The sequence below is a fragment of the Plecotus auritus genome, assembly GCF_963455305.1.
Source record: "Plecotus auritus genome assembly, chromosome: 2".
Classification (NCBI taxonomy): Eukaryota; Metazoa; Chordata; class Mammalia; order Chiroptera; family Vespertilionidae; genus Plecotus; species Plecotus auritus.
In genome coordinates, this window is record NC_137771.1 from 93,683,802 (window position 1) to 93,709,276 (window position 25,475).

The window sequence follows — 25,475 nt, forward strand, 5'->3', positions numbered from 1 at the left end:
TTATTCCATCAAAGACTGAGCAAAAATAATTCTTGTATCACCGATTTTAAGTTTTTTATAAAAAATTCTCTCTTTGGAAAAAATAATAAGTTTTATTTGAGCTCAATAAAATCAATACTGTCCAATCAATCAATAAGAGACCGAGAATTATATGAAATTTAATTTCTGGTTAGCTCATAAGAAGGGTTGTTTTTATTTGTAAGCTACATGTGAATTTATGAAATAGTGAAGCTTAAAAATAGGAGCTAAAAACTAACCTCTAAAGGCAATTTTGCTTTCTGTTGTTAGTTTACATTGCAAAATGAAAACAGTGAATTCTAAAGAAAGAATTTAGGATTTCTTTACAAGAAATATTTATAACCACATGCATTAAACCTGCAGTCAATCACTATTTTTCCTGTTTCTCAGACAAAATTTTCTTTTTTGTTCTCCCTTGAAGTCACCATGACAGGTTTGCAGTGAGAAGGGAAGCAATGGCTAGAGTGGCTGAAAATAAATGAATTCCCTCATAAGCATTCTAAAATGGCCTGCTCATCAGCCTAAGCTTCCTCGACACTGTGTGTATCTTCAGCAAATCCAGAAGCCACTGCCAACCACAGCCAATGCGCAAGGGAAGCAAATATGAAGCCGCCAACCCAACACTTCCCTAATGGCAGCTGGCCAAGTGGAAGCTGTCAAATTTTGAATTAATCACATAATCCTAATACAAATTGCCTTGCATTTTATGAATCATAAAAAGCTATGGAGTTCTAATTTTGAAATCTATAACCTAATTACAAGATTTAACACTAGACAGAATCTATCTGGGGGATGGTTTGCTTTGCTTTGCTTGTTTTTTGGAGGGGGGCGTTTTAGGTGTTGGGGCCAATATCTCCATTTTCACCAACACCATTTGCTTACATACACAAACTACACGTTTGATAATTTTCAAAATCTTTTCTCAACTAATATCTCTTTTCATCCTTAAAAGAGCTCTGTGAATGTTTCCAATATCTATTCAGTTATAATGATTTTAGAAAATAAATATTGAACCTCCAAATATCAATTAAAAAGGTGACACTTTAAAATAAAGTCAACTATTGCCCTGGCCAGTGTGGCTCAGTTGGCTGAGCATTGTCTTGAAAAGTCACTGGTTCATCTCTGGGTCAGGGCACGTGTCCAGATTGTGGGTTCAATCCTGGGGTCAGGGTGCATGCTGGAGGCAACCGATTGATATTTCTCTCTCAAATCGATGTCTCTCTCTCCCTCCCTCCCTCCCTCTTTCTTCTACTCTCTCTCTCAAATCAATAAAAACATATTTTTAAAAATAATGAAAAAAATAAGCTTTTCTAATCATTCAGGCAGTTCCTCTCCTGTTAACAAATCCTGGAAATCTATCATGAAATTTCCAAGTGAAGTTAAGCAATTACTGAGAGAAAAGAAAACAACAAAAAACTCTCAGATTCTCAGAGATTTGCTTCCAAATATGAGAGGTATTTAGAAAGCTCAGAAGGAAAATGTTCTGAAGTTGCCAGTCTAGCCAGACCAAGGCAGATGGGCTCTGTGGCTTCCCAGGGCTGGCCCCGTCTACTGGGAGAACAGAGGCTGTGGCAGGGTGTTTGGGGAGTTCTTCTCAAACATCCCCCCACCTGGCCAATGAAGCTGGGAGTACCTTTCACAGGATACAAGTACTGGAACAGAGATGCATCGTAACACAGAAATGTTCTAGGGAGGGTAATACTCTGACTTCACTCCATGCCTTGATGAAAATGACAGGAGGCAGAAATTTTCTGGGATCAATTGTTGTCAGGGAGGAGTGGAGATGAGCAGCCTGGCACCAGCTGGGCACCTGGAAAGGTGAAGTGGGGACAAAAGGCAGGAGCAGAAACCTGGGGCCCCAAAGATAAGTTGCTTAGGATGGTCACTGCAAAGTCTAGCACTGAATGTTGGCAAGGAATCTGAAGGGACTAGGTGGGTGCATGATGCTAAATGAGCACTGATAGTAACCCATGTTGTGAAAACTTAATAATCCTATCTAATAGAGAGGGAATATGCTAATTGACCATCACTCCATCACAAAGATGGCTGCACCCACAGCTGAAGCCAAGTTCCCATAAGGAGCCTTACGAGCAATCAGCAGGGACCTGAGGCTACGCCCTCCCCTGCCCCCATAGGACTTGACAGGGGACCTTAGGCCACATTCACCACCTGGCAAGGCTTGACAGGGGACCTCAGGCCATGCCCCCCACCAGGTGGGGCTTGACAGGGGACTTCAGGCCACAACCCCCACCACAGCACCAGGCCTGAGAACCTCAGACCGCACCCCCAACCCGGTGGGGCTTGAAAGGGGACCTCAGGCCCCACCCCCCGCCCCAGCACTGGGCCAGGGGACCTGAGGCTGTGCCCCCCTGCCTGGCTGGGCTTGACAGGGGACCTCAGACCACACCCGCCACCCACGCCGGGCTTGACAGGGGACCTCAGGCCTCGCCCCCTGCCCCAGTGCCATGCTGGGGGACCTCAGGCCATGACCCCCACCCCAGTGCCAGGCCAGGGGACCTGAGGCTGTGCCCTCCTGCCTGGCGGGGCTTGACAGGGGACCTCAAGGTGCACCCCCAGTGCTGGGTTGGGGGAACTCAGGCCATGCCCCCAACCCAGTGGGGATTGATGGGGGACCTGAAGCTGCACCCCCCTGCCTGGCAGGGCTTGACGGGGGAACTCAGGCCATGCCCCCAACCCAGCAGGGCTTGAGAGGGGATCACAGGCCATGTCCCCCACCTGGCAGGGCTTGACGGGGGACCTCAAGGCACACCCCCGCCCCAGTCTGGGCTGGGGGACCTCAGGCCACGCCCTCTGTCCTGGTGCCAGGCCAGGGGACCTGAGGCTACACCTCTTGCCTGGCGGGGCTTGACAAGGGTGGGACTGGCCGGGTCTGGATCTAGCCCAATGGGGGTGGGAGGGTGGGCTGGGTCTGGGTCTCATGTGATTTTGAGGCACATGTGGGTGGGAGGGGACTTGACTCTGGGACCCGTGGTGAGCCCCATATTTTGACAAGAGGAAGGTTTTCATATACCTTTTACTAATTTTCTTTCATCTCTGACACTTCTGTTATAGAGAAAGGGCAAATAGCAATATTAAATTATCTCCTCTAATTAATCCCCTTTAAATGTGCATGAATTTTGTGCACCGGGCCACTAGTAATAATAATAATGATGATGATGATGATGATGATAATAATGATAATATAAATCTGGATTTTAGGCCCACAGTCCCCAGATAAATATCATTATTGTCCAGTGTCTATGGCCTTGGATAGTTCATTGTTGTGGGGGATGTCCTGTGCATTAGAGGATGTCTGGCAGCATCCCTGGCTTCTATTAAAGAAATGTCAGTAGCATCCCCATAACTTTTGCAGTCACAATAAAAAAATGTCTTCAGATATTGCCAAACGCCCTCTTGGGATCAAAATCACCCCCGTGAGGGCCACAGCAATAAACCCCTCTGTGGCTCAGTTTCCCTGCCTCTGCAATGGACAAAACCCTCTCTTCTTGACTGCATAGGGTATCTGTCTTTTTACCTCACTCACACCTGTTGGTTTTCATTCCACCACAGAAAAGAAAGAGGAAGCAGCATTGATCTGATCTGCCCATGTCAGGGGAGACCTCTCGCTTCTGACCCGGCCACCCTCTATGTGACCTGGGCAAACCACTCAACCTCTCCAGGCCTCACTTCATCTTTAAAAGGAAATTTTGTCCCTGTACTCAAACCACATTTGTTATTCCCAGTGGCAGCAAAATATCCTTTTATCCTTCAAAATTCTGCTCTTCTTTCTTCTAGTGTTTCCTCTATAAATTCAGTATCTTATTTGGTTCTTCTTTTAAGTTGCATTACTTCACTTTGATGTAAAAATAGGAAAAACTTATGATAATTTGGATAGCCCTGGGCTATTGGATTCTCCCAGGAGAAAGTCTAAAAATTTTGTAATTTCATTGTCTGGGGTTTGGGCCGGAGATGTTATAACCTTATATCAGCTACCTTTTATTTAGGCTTTTCTAAATACCGAGTGGTACATTTTACCACAGCTACATTGCAGATTGGTGAAAGAGAGAACATTTTTAGAAAGAGAAAATTATAAAAAGAAGAAACTTGCCCAGAGTTATACTTTCTCCTTTAAACTACATTGCTTGGCTACTGTTTTCTTTGCACCTCATATCTAATGTGGCTGTACCCACCAGGACAATTGCCAGGAAATGTGCCAGGAAAAATTTAGAAAGATGCTTGGTGCCATCTGAAACATATTTCGCTCACAGGGCATTAATAAAGCATTCCATCGTTGGCCCTGGGTTACTGTGAAGAAGCCACCATGGACTCTGAGCCCCAGTCAGGTGCCAAAACAGCTGTTCTCTGCCATGTTGTGACAAGGACAGCAAGGTCCTGGGGAAGGGAACACAGTGACAGTAGCTGGCATTCCCGCTGCATGGTTGCCTGTCTCTGTCTATTTCTACCCCTTGACTGACTGGATCTGGCTCAGATGTGGGTAGAGTTCTCCAGGGAGGCGCACTGTTGCTGCAAATGGGTGCTGCTGCTTATCATAAGTTCATCTGCTTGTTAAGCAGATACCGCTTGCTTATTCACTGTGAAACCCCGAACTTCTCACCTGAGTGCAGGTTTGCTCCTTTGGGTTGAGACTTAGTCAATGGAAGAGCTGTGTTCAAATGCAGAGAACATGTATTTGAGATCTGGATGATGCTCCAGGGGTCTTCTGGTAAAGAATAGATGCCCTTGGAAATGACGTCACTCAAGGTCACACCACAAAGAAGTGGCTGAGCTAGAACTAGGTATGGTCCTTGCTCTCAGATCATATTATCTCAGAGGGCCATTACTAACACATTAGTACTAATAACATGATTACTATATCAAATTAAGTAGCTGTTTCCTAGGAGAGGGAAAGGACCCAAAGGAATGGGGTTCAGAGACAGGTGAATTTTGAAATAGGGGAATACTAGTATGTGAAGAAATGTGTAAATCAGAGAATTCTTAATAGCCAGAGGTACTGGGACCTTGGAGGAAAGGTTTTAAAGAGAATTAGATACCAAATATGGTTTGATGGTGGTATTGGTGATTGTGGTGCTGGTGCTGGTGATGATGGTGGTGGTTGTAGTGGTGATAGTGATGATGATGATAGCAGTGATGGTGGTGATGGTAGTGATGGTGGTAGTGGTGGTAGTGTGGTGATGGTGATGATGGTGGTGGTGGTGGTAGTGGTAGTGATGGTGGTGGTGGTGATAGTGGTGGTGGTGGTTATGATTGCTGTAATGATATTGATGGTAGAAAAACAATAATAACTCACTCATTTAATAAGTATTTATTGAGACTCTGCCAGTCTAGATACTGGGAATAATTGAGAACAAAGCATAGCTTCTTCCTTCACAGAGTTTACAGCCCAATAGAGAAGACAGACAGGTAAGTAGATATTTTCAACACAGAATGGCAAAATCTCTGATGAAATAAACTTATGGGAAAGCAAATCTCTCAAGCTTTGCTCAGAGTTTTCCCAGAAATAAATACTAGCTTACCAAGTGTTAGGATATTAGCTCACGGGGTAGAAGAGCAGTTGGCAAGGGCTCATAGCAATCATAAACCATGCTATTACTCATGGGAACCCTTCTTCCATGGTGAAATAATACCCAAAGATCCAGTCACCAAAAGTACTGAAAGAAAATGTAGGCCAGGGTAATTTGCTCCTCCGGGGGCTTGTTTGATTTAATTAAAATAATTTTTAAAAGGTGACATTATTGGGAAATTTCTGAAAGATAGAAAAGAGAGGGAAAAAGGTCAATAGAGTTACATATTTTAAAATTCCAGTCCTGATACTGTTGCCAGCTTGAACTTTGCTATTTCCCTTGAGGTGCACACATTTATTTTTAACCCTGGGTCTTTTGCTAATATCGAACCACAGTGCCATCATTAATCCCCATTAATACCTGTTCTGACTGTGCCTTTTGGGAACTAACTCAGATCGAACTTTTTTAAACCAATCGATGTTCAGTATACTCTTTCGTGTTATAAAAAATCATCTGGAACTCCAGCTAGTAAATCAAACTGACCACACTGGAGGCAGATCCTGAAGTTTCCTAGGGCCCAGGACAAGATGAATGACCATAGACCTTTGAGATAAAATGGACTTCAGGGCTCGCTGTCTAAGCATATGCCACCTCATAGACAAACTGAAAATAAAGTTATTTTTCACTTTGTCCATCTTTATTCCCCTTCTCATTGTCTCCGTATTTAGAAAGTTATTTTTTTTCTTTCCATGCATGAAAAAATCAGTAATGCCTTCACTGCTTTGAAATTTTGCCATGCAGCTCCACAAGACACTTACTACAAAACCATGTTTTTATTTTTATCCAGTTGTTTACCTGGGCATCTTATAGGAAGCTTCACATTCAGCAAACCTCTTCATGCAACACACTATTATGACTATTAATATTGTGTTTGAAAATTCATTGAGCTAGAAATTCTACTTTTCAGTATCCTAAATGAACTTCAGAGTCTGAAATAAATGCATGAGGTCTATTGCTGATCATACAGACCAACCACAGCACAACTCCCTGACCATTTTATTTTAAAAAACAAAATAAAAATTTCAAAAGCACTATCTAGTGGTTCCTTTGGTTCATAAGCAGCTAAAGCCCCCTTCCTTGGAGTGAACTATGCTGAAAAATCAGCACCCAGGGTCTCAGTGGCCATTGTGGGCAACCATTTCACCCCTGAGGAGCTTTTTCACACTTCCCCATGTGAATCTTAATTTTGGAAAATCACAAGAGCATGATTATCCTATATAATAATAGAGGAATATGCAAATTGTCTGTTACTCCGTAATGTAATGACCATTTAGCAGGCTGCATGCAGCAGCTGCTGAGACCCAGGCCAGGCCTCTGGCCACAGATCCACAGCTTCAGAGACTGACTCTACCAGGCCACCCGGAGGCCATGTGGCTGGGCCAAAGGATGTCTGAACCTGGTACCCATTCAAGACGTGAAACAGAGAGGAGGTGCAGGAGGAAATTCAGAGAATGGGATGTGGGTGTTCAAAACTCACACCCTTTGGGCTTTGTCCTTCTTGGCCCACCTGAGGGGCAGCTCCCGGGCGAGCGCTGTGGCTTTGGTGAAGCTGCTGGCCAGGAGGTGGGTGGCCCAAGAGGCACAGAGTGGCACAGAGGTGGGGTGCACCGGAGGGGGCTTGGGCTGGAGCAGGGGGCTGGTGGGCAGGGATCTGCCTCACCCACGGAGAGTGAGGTTCTGCAGTGGGTTGGCCTGGCAGGAAACAAGAGGTGATGACTGCTGACATGGAATGATGCCTGGGTGGAGGGGTGCGGACCCATAGACCTGAGGCAGGGGTTGAGGGGCGGCAACACGTCAGTGGAGGGGCGCCGCACTGTCAGGTACCCCCTGCGGCAGTTTGGTGAAGCTCCTGGCGCTAATCAGGCCTTGCCCCAGAAGCCTGAGCACTTGAGAGGCAGTGACTCCTACGCCTGCCATGGCCCAAAAGCAAGCTCGCGCCTGCCCCACCCCCAGTTCCCCCCCAACCGCTGTGCCCCACAGAGGAGCGCGCCTGCACGGTGAGTGCGAAACCTACCCCCTGCTCCCCAGAGGGGGGCCAGTAAAGAATGGGGGTGGGGAGAGGGGGAGAGGAAAGAATGTGGAGCATCCACGATGAAGAGGTGCTTGAGAACGAGGCTCAGAAGCCTCCTGGGGAGGTTTGTTCTGTTTGCCCCACGGATGTCCCTTGGAAGGGCGGAGAGCATGGCTCTGAGGGCTCCCTGCGTGCTGAGTCCACTTCCTCAGCCAACTGGAATTGGCTTCAGTTTCCTGGTCTGTAAAATGGATTAAGCCTGTCCCAGTGCCTTTGCTGAGCTTTGAGGACCAATTGAAATACTATATAAAGAAAATGAGGGAGGAAGTGAAAAAAAAAAGGAAGGGCAAGCAACACAAAAGAAAGATTGGAAGGAACCTGTAAACCTATTGTCACTTAAATAGGGAATATAGTCAATAGTGTTGTAATGATGGTATGATGCCAGGTGGGTACTGGAAATATCGGGGAACACTTTGTAAAGTATATGATTGTCTAACCACTATTCTGTAACTAATATAAAACCTGAAACTAATACAAAATAATATTGAATGTAAAGAAATGAAAATAGGAGTGAAATTTTTATAAATTTCAAAGTTTAAATAAAGGCTGTAAAGGAAGGAAGGGGGAAATAAAAATAGTGTTTTTCATTTTACCACTTTATTGTCTTTTCAATACATGAAAAAGACAGTTGTCTTTATATGGTGCTTTTATCCTTTTCTAAGTCATTATCTCATTTGATGTTCAGGGCAACTTAAAGACAAGATAATTATTCCCTCCACTATTCAAAGAACATAAGTCTTGCTATCTGGCCCCAATGATTCAATCGTCACGCCCTTATTGTAAAGCAGGGTTAGTGTAATTTTCTGTGAAGGGTCATATCTATATTAATAAAAGCCTTGGGGGCAATCAGGCCAGCAGTGGAGGGCAGCTGGGAGTGATCAGACTGGCAGCGGAGCAGTTAGGCATCAATCAGGCTGGCAGGGGAGCAGTTAGGGGGTGATCAGGCAGGCAGGCAGGTGAGCAGTTAAGAGCCAGTGGTCCCAGATTATAAGGGGGAGGTCCGACTGCCGGTTTAGGCCCTATCCCTGCGGCCTAAACTGGCAGTCAGATAACCCCCAAGCGGTCTGAGATTGGAGAGGGTGCAGACTGGGCTGAGGGACTTCTCCCCCCCCCCCCCCCCGCACGAATTTTGTGCACTGGGCCATTAGTCCTATATAATAAAAGGCTAATATGCAAATCAACCGAACATCGGAATGACCAGTCCCTATGACATGCACTGACCACGAGGGGGCAGACACTCAACGCAATAGCTGCCCCCTGGTGGTCAGTGCACTCCCACAGGGGGAGCGCCACTCAGCCAGAAGCCGGGCTCATGGCTGGCGAGTGCAACGGTGGTGCCGGGAGCCTCTACCCACCTCCCTGGCAGTGCTAAGGATGTCCAACTGATGGCTTAAGCTGGCTCCCTGAGGGGTCCCAGACTACTGAGTCCCCCTCCCCCAAATTGCACAAATTTCGTGGACCAGGCCTCTAGTGTAATAATAATTTGTTTCCAGATTTTTGTATCAAAGATTTATGTAGTTGCCATCAGAACTTCCCATGGAAGGCAGTGGTGGCCAGCCCCAGATCATCAGTGCAGACACTGCATGGGCTCCAGTGCCGCCTTTGTGAAGGTGAAGACACAGCTTCCACTTGGTATTTTGGAAGAATGGCAATGACTCACACACCTGCATTCTAACTTTGCAAATGCCTAGGAGCTCAAAATTCCAGACTGGTGACCATTGTCAGATGTGGGCTTCAAGATGGATTTAAATCTCCATCCAGAGTTTGGGTTTCCAACCCTATTAGCTTTCTTATTTTATTTTATTTTATTTTTAAATATGTTTCTGTTTATTTTAGACAGAGAGGAAGGGAGACAGACAGAAAGAGAAACATCAGTTGGCTGCCTCTTAAACACCTCCTACTGGAGATCGATCCAGCAACCTGACCATGTGCCCTGACCACTGGGAATCCAAAAGGAAACTTCTGGATGCAGGAGATGATGCTCAACCAACTGAGCCAAACCAGAGAGGGCCTGACTTTCTTATTTTAAACTAGAGGCCCAATGCACAAAATTTGTTCAATCGGGCAGGGGGGTGGGGGTCCTCAGCCTGGCCTGTGCCCTCTCACAGTCTGGGAGCCCCACAATCACCCCACAGAGGGAGGCCCTGCCCACCCAGCCAGGATCCATCGCCCCAAAGAGGGAGGCCCCATCCACTGCCGCAGCCCACTGGTCGTTGGCCTGGGCCTCCCTCTGTGGGGTGATCATGGGGCAATGGCCGGGCCCCCAACCAATCGCATCGCACCCACCTTGTCTGGCCTGGTGCCAGTGGGTGTCATAGCATGGTAATCCAGATGGTCATTCCTCTGTTCAGCCATTCGGTCGATTTGCATATTATGCTTCTATTATTATAGATTGTTATTTTCTCTCTCCATGATTTATGCTCAGGAATATCAGGAATGCTGTTTCTCACTTTGGGATGGTCAAAAAAGATAGAGGCCTCTGGTGCTCTTCATAACCTTTTTCAACGGTGACACAGCTCAATCGGTAGGGGCTCCCAGTGATGGCAACTTGGAGAATCTATCAGTGAAGATTAATGAAAAATGTTATTGTGGTCCAGCAGAGTAAAATACTAAAATGCCAAGTCTAAGAAGATTTTTTTAACCCTTAAAGTTGAAGCTTCAAGATATCCCTAAGCATGGGAATCCAATGACAAATGGGAGATACAGTCAGGACAATCTCTAGGCCACCTTGCTCACTACAGATTTTTATTTCCATGGTTTTGTTGTTGTTGTTTTTTTTGAAGAATTTTTGAAATTTAATAAATATATTGTAAGCCAGTATGAAAATAGAATTTACCTAACAGAAAATTTTCCATAGTCACTTTTGAGAAATCACATTTATTCCATAAATAATCAAAGTGCAAATAAAAAGACTGAGGTCTCAGGAACTTAAATGACTTACACAAGGCCTTTGGTAGAACTGGAAATGGACTTCATGTCGCCTGCCCAGCCATTCCATTCTCAATGTTCTATTTCCCTGGCTTTTCTCTTTGTCTGTCCTCTCTTCACATTGGATGAGCTCCTTGGATACAAATAAAATGTTTTCTAAAAACTCTGTCTGATTTAATCCTTCTCTTTCAGAGTAGGGGGCAGGAGGAGGGAACAATGAATTGTTCAGACATCATTTTTCTCTCTTATGGTAAAAGCCTGCAATGTAATAAAGTTTTCATTTGTGGGCAAACAGCTTGGTTTCTCAGTTATTAAGGGTACATTTCTTATGCCTGTTCTCCCCATATTTTTGGAGGGGAAAAAAAAACAGACATTTATTACAAACAATCTCTTGAATGTGATCATCATAGTCAATCTAAATGTCTGCTTTCCTTGAATTGCTTCCTGGAATGAGGTTTCAATGTTGCATCTATTTTGAAATTGCATGGGCAATTTCTTAAATATGGGGATGTTTTGAGCACTGAGCAGACATCCCCAGGACAGATGGATAGAAATGCAACAAAGCCAGCACAGCTCGTTAGGATATGCCCTCACAGCTTTATGCATCTGGGATCCCCTTCTCACCCTCTTTCCTTCCCCTCTCTCCTCCCATGAAATCCTTCTTTCCTCTTCTCTCTGCTTTTTTCCCCTTTCAAAAAAGTTTGGAAACCTGTTCTACACCTACCCTGAACCATGCAGCAGTGGTATAGAAATTTTTTAAAACCAGACATTAGAAAAGATTAAAATTTCGATATATCTCTCTCTCAGTCCACATTTGGTTATTTCTCTCTTGATGGTCAATTAGTAAAATATGTTTTAGCCAAATAAGGATCCTCAGTTACTAAGGGAAACAAGGTTAATAATTTCTAGTTGTAATGGTTTCCATGAAAAATGAATCTAATGACCCACCCTTGCCAGAGCCTGTGTCAAGTGTGTATACTAAAGAACATTTGCACAATAGCGATCAGCCATTCCAGGAACCAATATAGGTTAGGGTTAATCCATGTTTGTTTAATTGAAGTAAAACTTACATACAGTGAAAAATATGGGTATTAAATGCAAAATTCAGCTAGTTTTGATTAATCACCACCCAACTAAAATATAAACATCACTACAGAAATTTCCCTGTGCTCCCTTCCTAATCAATCCACACCCCCATAGGCAACCACTGTTCTGATTTCTTGCAATAGATTAGATTTGCCATCTTAAACTCCCAATAAGTGGGTACATATATTATTTGGGGCTGGCTTCTTTTACTCAATCAGTTGTTGCACATGTCTTTAATTTTTTTTTATTGCTGAGCAATATTTCATTGTATTTTCTATATCACAAATTGTTTATCCATTCATCTGCTGATGGACATTTGAGATTGTTTTCAATTTAGGGTTATTATAAATAAGGCTATTATGAACATTATTGTACAAGTCTTTTATGTACATATGTTTTCATATCTCTGGAGTAAGAGGCATGTCTAAATCATAGGGTATGTATAAGTGTATATTTATAAGAATCTGCCAATGTTCAAAGTAATTGGACCATTGTATATGTTTATCTTTATAAGAATCTACCAGTGTTCCAAAGTGATTAGGCCATTTTACATTTCTGGCAGCAATACATGAGAATTTCAGTTTTTCCGCAGCTTCATCTATTCTTGGTGTTTTCAGCTTTCTTAATTTTAACCTTTCTAATGGGTGTATAGTGGTATCTCATTGGGATTTTAATTTTCATTTCTCTGATGACTAATGATACTGATCACCTTTTTATGCATTTATTGACCAATTATACATCTTTTTTGATGTGGTATCATTTCAAGTTTTTGCCCATTTTGTTATTGGATTATTTATGTTTTTATTAATGAGTTGTAGTTGCTTTTTCTCTATTCCTAATACAATATATCCTATGTCAGATATGTATTTAAGATATTTTATTTCAGAATATGGCTTGCCATTAAATTTTTTAAGTATTATATTTTAAGGAACAAGATTGTACGTTTTATGAAATTCAATTTTTAAAAAAATTTTTAAGAATTAGCCCTAGGAAATATGTTATTTCCACAAGATCATGAAGATATTTTCCTATATATATTTTTAAAGCTTTATAATTTTGGCTTTTATGTTTAGGTCTGTGATCCATCTTGAATTATCATCCTATGTGGTAAGAGGTAGGGGTTTAGGTCCCCCTACTTCAGTTTACCCATTTGCTCTAGTACCATTTGTTGAAAAAACTGTTGGAAACTGATTTTTTGAAAAGATTTTTAGTTTTTGAAAAGACTGTCAATTACCCCCCTACTCCTCTCCAACCCCCCATTAAATTGCTTTGGTGATTTTGTTGAAAATCAAATGAGTATAAAAATGTGGATCTATTTCTGGCCCCATTCTGTCCGACGGTCTATTTATCTATCCTTATATAGCATAGTGTCTCAATTACTGTAGTGTTATAGTAAATCTTCAAAGCACTTATTCCATAAACTTAGTTCTTCTTTTTTTTTTTTTTCAACATTGTTTTGGTTGTTCTAGAACCTTTGCATTTCTCTATAAATTTTAGAAGCAACTTGTCAATTTCAACAGAATGTCTGTTGGCATTCTGATTGACCCATTTGTCTTGATCTAGTAAAGAAATATTAAAAGATGGCTTATACCCACCTTCCACTGATACCATACCTATTCATTCAGCAAAACTTATTTAGTGCCCACTCTGTGCTAGCAATGGGAATTCAAAGTCAAAACAGCATGGTACCTTCCTTCCTTGTGGGAATGTACATCTGGTAATGGGAACAAGGGCAATCAATCAATGACACAAGGCAACATACTAAATAGGAGGGCAGTACTAAGCAAAGAATACTACAAAAGCACAGAGAAAAGACATCCAAATGGAAAAGATCAGTAAAGATTTCCAGAATGAGATTATCTGAGTTTTAAAAATTAGTAGGTAAAGAAAGGGTTTGAGTATGAAAGGGTATTACAGAAAGACAGAATACCCCTTCCAATAGCACTGGGGTAGAAAACAGCTTGTTGCTAAGCCCACCACTATGAAAAGCAAAGGAGATTGTAGATGGCTTTCCTTTTCTTTGTTATATGTGTTGTGAAAGTCCAAAAGGAATCAAAGATGAGGATCTAGGCAAGGGACAAAAAGGAATTCTCGCCACCCTTATTTATCTCCTGTGTGTTTGCTGGGAGGCCCGCCCATGGAATAATCTGTCTAGGAGTACTTCATCTTCAGCTCATTTCCCTTCCTATCCTTAGTACATAATTTGGAAAATGGTAGAGAAGACATAAGAAACATATCTCTAAATTTCCAGACCAATGGACTTTCCAATATTACTTTTTGGAACTATTTTTTTAAACAAATATCAATTGAACCTGAATATATAGAAGAGAAAAGCAGAGCTGTTGCTATTGAAGAGAGATGGTGCCTGAAGACCCCACCATCTCCACCACTTGGTAATCTCCTTCCCCAAACCCAAAACAGTGACTACTGAGGTTCTTTGTAGAACCTTCGAGTGTCATAGCCCAATTTGACATCTTTACAACTTCTACTTACAATTAAGATTGAGCCCTAGCCAGTTTTCTCAGTGGATAGAGCATCGACTGACCAGCTAAAGGGTCCCAGCTTTGATTCCAGTCAAGGGCACATACTTTGGTTGCAGGTTCCCCAGCCCTGGTTGGGGTGCATGCAGGAGGCAACCAATCAATGTGTCTCTCTCACATGAATGTTTCTCTCTGTCTCTCCCTCTACCTTCCACTCTCTCTAAAACTCAATGGGAAAATATCCCTGAGTGAGGATTAACAACAACAACAAAAAAGATTGATTACCACCAGATAGCTGGGGGCTTGTGGTTCACGTATTTGGAAAGGATCTTATTTAAGAAATAACCTTTCTCTTTTCCAAATTTAACTCTCCGCATTCGAAGCTAAATCATGTTACCCAAAATTTATAACCAACAGTCTTTGAGAAACTATTATAGATAAGATTAGATATACAACTGTATTCTACAAGAGTTACAGAAATCCTAGCCTTTATGGGAACATAACTTTTAACAGTGAAATTTAGCAGAATACCAGTTTTAACAGAGAAAAGTCATTTTGTTATAATCATATTAAATGTGCTCTCAGGATAAGAAAAATACATTTACCTTTAAAAAGAAGCAGAAAAAAATAGTAATTTTTCAAAATGTAAATGTATGTGCTATCGAAAATTAGAGAATCAAGAAATATCACTTTTTTTCCAGCATCAAGTTAAAATCCTCTCAATCCCCCTTAACTGACAAGGAGAAGTCCAGTATTGGTCAGGCTTTAAGGCCTGCCCTGTCCTTTGAATTGTACAGGGATGCAGGGCTTATTCTGAGATAAGGTGAGAATTACTCAATGTGACTCCAATGCCAGGCCCTAAAGGCAGGTGGCTCCACTTCAGAACCAAGTACAGGCCAGCCATCGTATTTAAGGGGCCTCCCCGCAAAGCATGGCATTTCCTGGCTGGTTTCCCCACTGTTCCCCAGTCCCTGTTGGCCCACCTCCTGAATGGTTGGCCTCCCTTGTCAGCCTCAAAGAGCATTGCCTCTGTCCCTCATCATATTTGAACAACCTCAGTTTAATCGCTTCCCATGGAGCTAAGCCTTGACTTCAGGGAGGCAGCCCACCCCTCTCAGAGCACAAACAAAATTTTATCTGTTCTGTCCTCCATGGTAAGTATTTGGGAGAAATTCTAAACGTTTTTAAAAGTAGAAATAAAAAAATAATTATATATTTATGTATTTACACTATAAGAATTGAACATAAGTGGTATTTTGGTGTATCTGTTTCTAATCTTTTTATTTTTATGAAAGAAGGCAATGTTCTCTCTAAAGAGAATTTGAACATTCCAGAAACATTTTTAAATGAAAGTTAAAAATTTTTTTTCTCTCCAAGAAATAGTCATTATTATCATTTATGTACATTATACCAACTAGATATATAGATTTATTTTTATCCTCACTGAGAATGTTTTTTTCCATTGATTCTTAGACAAAGTGGAAGGGAGGGATAGGGGAGAGAAAGAGAGAGAAACATGGATGTGAGAGAGACACATCTATTGGTTGCCTCCCACAAGCACCCTGACCTGGGACAAGGATCAAATCCACAACTAAGATATGTACCCTTGACTGGGAATCAAACTTGTGACCCTTCAGTTCATGGGCCAATGCTCTCTCATTGAGCCAAATCGGCTAGGACTAGATAAATAGATACCTTAAGAGATAAATATAATTTAAAATCATAAATGGGATTATACTAGAATGCTAGTTTAATTTAAAAGTATTATGCTATTTTTTATGGTTTTATTGAGATACTAGAGGCCTGATGCATGAAATTTGTGCAAGATTAGGCCTTCCCCTAGCTACCAGCACCGGCTTCCCTATGGTACTTGGGATCCGGGCTTCCCTCTGGCACCTGGGACCCAGGCTTCCCTCGCAGCCCGGCTTCATCCAGAATGTCATCCGGAAGGATGTCCAGTCTAATTAGCATATTACACTTTTATTATTATAGATTTTTGATATACAATAAAATGTACAAATTAAAATGCACAATTTGATTATTTTGAACTCATGAAACCATGACCAAAATGAAAATAATGAACATGTCCATCACTGCCCAGAAGTCTCCTGTGTGATTTCTCCTTTTGATGACTCCCTGCTTTGTCTGCCATCCCCAGGTATCAGCACTCTGCTTTCTGTCATTAAACATAGATTTAATTTTCTAGAATTTTACATGAAAGAACTAATGCAGTATGTGCTCTTCTTTGTCTGGCTTCTTTATGCTTCTTTATCCCCTTTTGAGATTCATCCATGCTATCATTGTGTGCATCAATAGTTCATTTCATTTTTTCTGAGTAGTGTTGCATTGTGTAGATGAACCACAATTTGTTTATCCATTTATTTGTTAGTGGACATTTGAGCTGTTTCCAGTTTTTAGAATAAAGCAAGGAATATTCATGTAGAAATCTTTGTATAAACATATCCTTTATTTCTTTTAGATAAATACCTGGGAGTATGGTGGCTGAGTCATATGGTCAGGGTATGCTTAATTTTTAAGAAACTGCCAAAGTGGTGTACAATTTTACATTTCCATCAGCAGTGTGTAAGAGTCCCAAGTGTTCAATCTTCCCCAACAGACTGTTATGATCAGTCTTCTTAATTTTAGACTTTCTAATATGTGTATTGTGTTATCCCATGGGAGTTTTAATTTGCATTTCCTTATGACAGATAATATTGAGCATCTTTTGTTGTGCTTGTTATCTATGTATCTTCTTTGATGTATTATCTGTTCAAACAGATTACCCATCTTTTATAATATTTTTCATTTTCTTATCATTGAGTTCCAATATTCTGGTTACAAGCCCTTTATCATATATGTGATTTACAAATATTTTTGCCCACTCTAAACTTATCTTTTCATTCTGTTAACAATGTCTTTCAAAGAGCATAAGTTCTTAATTCGATGAAGTCAAATTTATAAATATATTCTTTATGGGTTATACTTTTGGTATTATATCTAAGGAAACCTTGACTAACAGAAGGTTACAAATTTTTTTCCAGTCTTTCCTTCTAGAAGCTTTATTGTTTTAGGTTTTAAAAAATTTAGTTCTATGATTCATTTTGAGATAATTTTTTGTCTATGGTGCAAGGTATAAATCAAAGTTCATATTTGCATATTAATATCTAATTGTTCCAGCAGCATTTGTTGAAAAGATTATTCTTTGTCCCTGAAATTGCCTTTACAACATTGTCAAAAATTAGTTAACTATATTTCTGGAGTTTCTTTCCGAGTTTTCTGTTGTGTTCTATTGGTCTGTTTGTATTTATGTCAAACAGTGTTGTACGATTTAATTTAAAATACTGCACTTAATAGTATTCAAATTCTATTAAATTTTAAGTTTTATTTAATTTTATTAAATTTTACTTTTCACACAGAGGAAAACTGAATTACCATAGAAGAAATTGTTAGCTTTAAATAAACGTTTCTTCCCTACCAGAAATACTATTTTCTAACAGATCCCTCTAAGGTTATTAAAAATGTATGAAACCATTAAAAGAATAAATTAATTATATTTTAAAATTATATTTTAATGTCAGATTGTGTCAATGAACTAAGAGAGATCAACACGTTAAAGCATTAGCAATCCTTTCTTTCCTCCCTCATGTCTAATTTTACTTAGGATCATTACTGTTTTTACATTATCAAGTTTTATAGTTCATAGTCATTCTATTACTACTTTAATTCCCAAAGGTTTTTATACTCAAATGAATTTTCTCACCACTGGATTCCCCACCACCACCACCCCACCACCCCCCCTCCCCCCCCCACACACACACAGTCTCTGTTTCTGGGTTTTTTGTTTGATTCAGCCCTTAATTTTTTTGATGTCACCTTTCAAGTAGTTTGGTTTTGTTGGATGCTATATTTCCTGAGATGCTTCATGTTTGAAATCTGCACTGATTGCCTTTGTATTTGCAGAACATCTTAGCTCTGCATAATATTCTTGGGTCAACCTTTCTTTCTCTCAGGACTATTGATTGACTGTGCTTTGATTGACTGTGTTTTGCCATTGAATGGTGCTATGGAGAAGTCTGAAAGCAGCCTAATTCCCTTCCTAGTTGCTAATTTGCATGTTCTGTCTGTATTATTTCTTTATCCTTAAGTTCAAAAAGCTTAATTAGTTCAAGTTTCTAGGCAATGAGCATTCTGCATCAAGTTAGCCTGAAGCACAGATTCTCTTTCAATGTATAAATTCAACTTTTTCTCAATTTGGTAAAATTTCCTTATATTATGTCATGAATATATCTTCTGTTTCATTTGTTGGGTTCTCTGTTTTAAGGATACTAATTATCCTTGTCTTTCATAACTATTAGCTTTTCTCTAAAGAACTTTATCTCTTCATCTTTTTCATTGGTATGTTCTTTATTTCAAGCTTTTCTTCTGTCATTAATTATATTTTTAGTAGTATCTATTCTGTTTCTTATAGTTTATCATTTTTTATTTCCATGATGATGTAATTTGTCCCTCATTTTTTTCCTTTCTGTGATTTCCTAAGAGATTGTGTTCCTTAATTTTGTTTTCATACAAGTATTATTTTAATATTCTCCCTCCTGTCTTCTTTCCTCACTGCTTCTTTTCTTTTTATTCATGTTCATGCTAGTATAGTTCTTCTTCAACTGGCCTATTTGCTCTAATATAATGTAGATAATATCTTTACTATCCCCAGTCTAAGATTAGTTTGATTTCTTCTCTGCATATAAGTTTGAGGCCAATGTATTTTATTCTCTATACTGGGAAAGATTGGAGCAGGGAAGGGAGTTTAGAAGAAGAGATGGCCATCTCTTTTAGAATACTTGGTGTCTGCTTTTTGTTTTAAGATTCTGTCAAATTTCTCATTCCAGAATCCACTCCACCTGGTTGGAGGCATGTCTCACTCCCATGGGTGAATAACTTTCAGGCTTTGTATCATTTCTCACTGTCCCATAATCTCTATCTCTTTAGAGATTTAGACCTTTTTTTTTTTTTTTTTTTTTACCAATTTGTCCACAGCATTTGTGTCCACTATTCTTGTCAAAATAAGAAAAAGAACTGAATTTTCATTCAGTTTGTTTCTTTCAAGATTTTCAATTTCAAATGAGAAATCTCAGGATTGTGTTGAGTTGACAGTAGGGCTTCTGAAGAGCTGATGATTAGGGTTAGGGTTAGGGTTAGGGTTAGGGTTAGGATTAGGGTTAGGAGCTGAGCCATCTTATCTTTCTCCTCACTCCATAATCCTCATCTTTTCTGGGAACCAGATTTTAAAGTTTATTGAATTACTAGAGGCACAGTGCATGAGAATTCATGCACTGGAGCAGGGGTCCCTCAGCCTGGCCTGCCCCCTCTCACAGTCCAGGATCCCTCAAGGATGGGAGGTGACTCAGCGATCAGGGGAAGTTGATGCCCCCATCACACCTCTGCTGCTGCCACTGCCAGCAGTGCAAGCCTCTGCCGGCCCTGGTTACCTGCACCTCAGGCTGGCCCTAGGAGGCTGGGCAGCCACCATCCGAGGCTTGCCTGCTCCTTGGTCTTCAGCTGGGCAGTGGACATCCGAGGCTTGCCTGTGCCTCGGGCTGGCCCTGGGTGGCTGGGGGGCTGAGGGGTTGGGGGACTCCATCTTGTGGCTGTGGATGCCGCCATCTTTGAGGGCGTGACAGTAAATTAGCATATTCCCTCCTTATTGGCTGTGGGTGCCGCCATCTTTGTGAGGGCGTGGTGGTCAATTAGCATATTTACTCTTTATTTGATAGGATGTTATGCACCTGAGTTGCTAACAATTACTTTTTTGGGAGAGCTGGTATTTCATGTTTTCATATTGTAGCTATTATGGGAGGACAATTTCATGCAAACCTTACTTAAGTTTAATAATGCTCCCTGTCCAAAGTCCTGGTCTCATGTTGTCTCCTTGACCATCCATGATGCAAGACCGAGTCATTTCATTCTGTTACTGGTCTATCTCTGAGTTCATGATAGGGTGTTAAAACAGCCCAGTGTGGCATAAAAAATGATGCCTTTGAAGTGTCCCAAACATATCTTGTCGTATAGGGAGGAAGTTATTACTTTAACCATTCCCATATGTAACTGTTTCAGTGTCTGGGCTCCCCAGAAATCAATGTTCTAATTAGAAAACAGTAGCTAATCTGGCCAAATGCTAATAAATGATAGTTGTGATTTATCTAACAACAGGGGAAAAGCTCAGCATTAACAATTAAAAGGTCTGTAAAGGAAATGACTTTTTTTCTTCCTCTTCCTCTTAGCTTATTGAGTTCAACCATAGCTATAAATAGCTTCTAATTAATGGCTTTCTGTTTGAAAATCAGTCATCGAATCATAGTTTAGAAACTTTTACCTCTGAGATTCATAAGGCCAATTCTATTTCTCCATGATAAAGATAAGGAAATGGTCATGTGAGTTAGAGCTGAATCTATCTGTCCACAAAGACCAAACCTCTTCATTGCCCTCGAAGGCACTCTTTAGGCTTCATTATAAGAGATGCAGAATTTTAAATAATCAACTGCAGTGAGAAGTAGTGATCATGAATAGAGCCAAAATGGCTGGTTAACCCTGCTGCAACTCAGTCATTTCATGGTGTTACAGAATGAAGTCAAAGTTTACATCAAAGGCCTGAGTTTGCAATTAGTTGAACAAGGTCTTTCAGAAATCTTCAAAGAATTACATTTTTTCTACATTAAACAAATTAACTGGGTAGTAACCTTCACTTGAACCTGGTTGGACAGAGTCAAAGGGGGAAAACCGTATGTCTAACTCAAATTGAATGGGGATCTTCTAGAGAACACTCCCAGAAGAACCCTCTTTGGGAAATGCCACTCAGTGGTAGAGTAAATTTCATATTTTAGTAGAGGGTTTGTCATTGAGAGTAGTAGGTATTTGCACATCTTAATTGTTTTCTTCTAGAATTTTCTATTTCATCCAACATTGCCTTCTTACATGATTCCCAGGCAGAGCTCCTAGCAGTTCCCTGAGACTGCCATGTTGTTTCATGACACCAACCATTTATTGAAACTGTTTCCATTATATAGGTGGCCTTTTGCAGCCACCAGCCCCTCAAAACATAGCTTTCATGTCATTTTCCCTCTTCAGCCCACCACCACCACCATCACCATCTTCCAGCCTGATAAAACAGATTACACCCTCCTTTGGGCCCCGACTCCACCTATAAACCTCTCTGTCTTAATACCAGTAACCTTTACCTGCACTTGACTGGTTTCTTATCTATCTCTCCCCAGGGAGAAGGACTTATTCTTATCCAGTGTTCAACTCCTATCTTTTTGTTGAGTTTATGAGTGGTTATTCAACTACTTGAGTACCTGTTCTTTGCCAATACTTGCTAGAAGTCAGAAAGACAGATGTTTATCCCTGTTCTCAATTAACGCATGGCCTACTGGGAAAGATAGACTCCTATATAGCTAAACTCAGCAAGCCTACAAGGTGTCTGGGCAAGTACTGATGCTGAGTCATTAGTGGGCAAGGTAGTGAACACATAAAAACTCACCATATTTTAATCAATCATCTGTGGTTTTCACAATCCAAACAAATCTGTTTCAATTGCATGTTTCACTTTGCTTACTAATGTCTTCTCAGTCTAGTCTAAACCTATGCTTCCAAAACTAATATAGACACAAATAACCTGGGGATTTTGCTAAAATTCAGACTCTGAGTGAGCAGGTCCATGGAGGTGCCTGAGATTCTGCATTTCCTGGTGTGGAGCTGGGACCCCCCACTCCTTAGGGGGAACCTCCATCAACTGAGATATTCCTCCTAAGTTTTATCAATGTTGGTGAAGGATAAGACCATTCTGCATCTCTGCTCCTCCTACCAGTCTAGATATGGCTTCTTCTTTAATTCCCTTGTTGTAGGACTTCCATCCAGCTCAATTTCAGGTGACTCTAAATGATAGTTGTTCTGTAGTTCAGCTGTAATTTTGATGAGGTTATGGGAGGAAGTGAGTACCATGTTTACTTATGCTGCCATCTTGCCCAGAAGTCTCTTATTAACTTTAAATGGTTCCCATATCAGCATCTGTTTAATTTTTCAATTCATTAGAGTCTGCCACTCATCATCAAAGTCAAAATCCCTTAAACCATGAGACTTTGGCCCCTCACTCTACCTATACACCTTTTGCATTTGTCAGTTTTAAATTATCCTTCTACAAAATCCCTACTTGATCCCTACTTGAACTGCTTTCTTATGTAAGCTTCTTCCTCTCTTCCTCTCTTTCTCACATCACTCTCCAGCACTATTTCAACCAGACCAAATACCCTATGTGCATCTTCTCCTAAGCACTTGGAGAAGACATTACAAGTCTTCCTATCTGCTATTCAACACCACCTTACTAAAATTATATGCTGTTTAAGAGTCAGTCTAGTTATTTGGTTTGCCCTTGCACACTTAGTCATTACATCACTTTCCCTGACAAAACAATAATGGATTAAACAATAGTGAACAGTTTTCATCATGTAGGATATATGGAAGACAATGGAAGCCTTATCTTGCCTAATGTCAGAGTCTGGAGAAAACTTTACTAAATGATCTTTCTTCTCACCACCTGTGGTCTCATTTAGGTTAATTCCAAAGATGATGAGGGTGTGCTGGTTGGATCCTGGGACAATGTCTATGCCTATGGCGTGCCCCCATCAGCTTGGACTGGAAGCATTGACATTCTGTTGGAATATCAGAGTTCTCAGAATCCAGTTCGGTATGGTCAGTGCTGGGTTTTTGCTGGTGTCTTTAACACATGTAAGTATCCAGCTGAGTAATATGTTTTTAATGTAAAGGAAATTTCACTTCATGGCATTTTATCTATAACCTGGCAAAGAAGCCTAGCAATCCCTGTTGGCTCTATAGAATTTATAGGTGACTGTTCTGGGATGTAGTCAATGTATAATTAAATTATTCTGGGCCATATATGCTCATAGTTTCTCTTTGACTGCAGAGTCTTTATAGAAAGAATGATGGACTATTTCCTACATAATCCATCATTCTACTTCCAGAGAAATGGGGGGTCCCAGGGGCCAACTAAGGATGTGGAGGTAAGAATATGGCATTTTCTTTTCAGCAACCCCCCAATATTTAAAAAAGGTTAAATAAGTCAAATTTAAATAAAAAATAATAGCAAATGCTTACTTGTATCGAGAAGTTTTATAAATATGCTTATTGTTTATCACTGAGAGTTTTTGTAAATATATCTATTTAATTTTTAGCCTAGTGATGGAAGGGATTGTGGCAGGTGGTCTCATCTCCATTTTTAATCTCCTTTTTACACGTGAGTCTCGATGCCCCTGAGCAATTAGGAATCAGAACTTAATGAATAATCGTCACTCCTCAGTTTCCTTTCTGGCTTTTAATTCACCCAACAACCAATCCATAGCAGAAAGCATATGGAAACAGAATTATTCTCTGTTGTGAAATGCAATTTGCCTATCTAGGACCAATGTTATTGTTAATTCAATGAATACTTTTTAAAATACATTTATTTCAGTGTGTCTTCATCATTGGTAATGATTTTCATTCACATGCCATTTCTACAGTCTTGGAGAAAGCACAAATTTGAGTGTCCTTTCTGCTTATTCATTAGTAAAGAATGTTTTACCAAGCTAGCTTTATTATTATTATTCAGAAAAATCAAGGTGGGCTCAGAGGCTAGAAGCAAAGATAAGACCGTTGTTTTTTTTTTTTAATAAATGATTATGAAGCCTATCAGTTTCAACTCAAAGTTGTTATAGTCTAAGAACTAGCCTGGCCTGTATTGCTTAGTGGCTTGAGCATCATCCCATGGACCAAGAGGTCCCAGTTTCAATTCCCAGTCAGGGTAAATGCCTGGGTTGCGGTCTCAATCTCCAGTAGGGGGCCTGCAGAAAGCAGCTGATCAGTGCTTATATCTCTTTATCCCTTTTCCTTCCTCTCTCTCTAAACTAAATTTTAAAATATTTTTTAAAAAAGAACTAGCCAGTGATCCAAGTGAGGAGAAATCATGAGTTTTGTATTTTTTTTTCTTCCCCCTGGCATCAAAATGATTAAGATTATTTTCTTAGCCATTTGAGTATCCCCAAGGACTAAAGGAAAATATGTATATTTCCTGAGAGCAATCAAGGTCAATGTATCTGTCTCCTGGAAGGGCTGGTCTCTGAAGTTCTAGAGAAAAGCATGAACTTCAAGATAGTAGTTCCCCTCCCTCATGGTTTGCAAGCTAAGACTACAGCACCCACTGGAGGCAGCCACTCTTTTGAAATGATTCCAGGAAAACAGAAAGGGCCCTCTGCCTCCCCACGTCCTGCTGCCTATAATCTCATTATCCCAGTGTAATTCCTTCAGGCTTAGAACCAGATAAAATAGTGAGCACCTTCCATCCATTTATGCCTTTTGTATACAAGGGTCACCAGATCTACTCCAGGCTTTCATGGAAAGTTAGAAAAGGCAGAAGCATGATATGGAGAAGCACAGTGGGGATAAACCCAAAGAGGGAAGTTGGAGGGAAGGAAGTCCTAATGCCCCAGTGTCAAGCTTCACCTTTCCAGACTCCAGTGTGGATTTTCAAGGTTGTTCTATTGAAGGAGGTGGATAGTCTTTGGTTAAAAATGCTAAATTATACTGAGAAAATAAAAGGCAAGCCAAGTCATTAATCTTAAAATTGTCAGCAGAATTATTTCTAATGAGCCCTGATATGTGGTGTCCTGGGAGCCAAGGAGGGCATGTGGATTAAGTTTAATCAATAGGTACATATGGCAAGAGATGCATCCTGGCAATTTGTTATCTAACAATTAAAATGAATCTGTGGTGTCACCCTCCACCAAGTGTCACAGAGAAAATTCCACCCGAGAAAGCAAACCCCACTGAGGACCTGCTTCGTACATTCCTAGCTTCCTATTAGCTATTTTTTAATTTTATTTTCAGAAACATAGTCCCCTTTGCTGGACTAAAATAATACCACTTTGGCAATTGTATGGTTTATACCGAACAATTGGAACGCTGTTACTGGGCTTCTGTTCCAGATGATTTCATCTGGCCCAACTGCAATTCTGAATGACCCTGCAGCAAGGTTTCTCTCTGCAGCTTTGGTCCTGACAGTAGCCCCTTCTCCAGCATGGAATATTTGAGGACAACATGTGCAAATGGGGTTTTTCATGTTGGCATTAAAGTGAAAAACAAACAGAGTCCAGCCTTGAAGATTTCCTGAGCCGAAACACAGTTTGCTCATACAAAGCTCACTTTAGCTTATTTTGCAAGGCTAACATGACCTTGATCATTTCTTGCTTATGCATATGGAAATCATGT

General features: G+C 40.7%; 1 protein-coding gene across 1 annotated transcript in view; it reads left to right on the plus strand.

The window, feature by feature from the left end:
* The window catches only part of F13A1 (coagulation factor XIII A chain), a 209,464-nt gene that overhangs the window by 114,098 nt on the left and 69,891 nt on the right, over window positions 1-25,475 (plus strand). Inside the window, exon 7 of the mRNA XM_080656002.1 lies at window positions 22,766-22,940. Coding sequence (XP_080512128.1) covers window positions 22,766-22,940 — 175 coding nt within the window. The remainder of the gene's footprint in view (window positions 1-22,765; window positions 22,941-25,475) is intronic.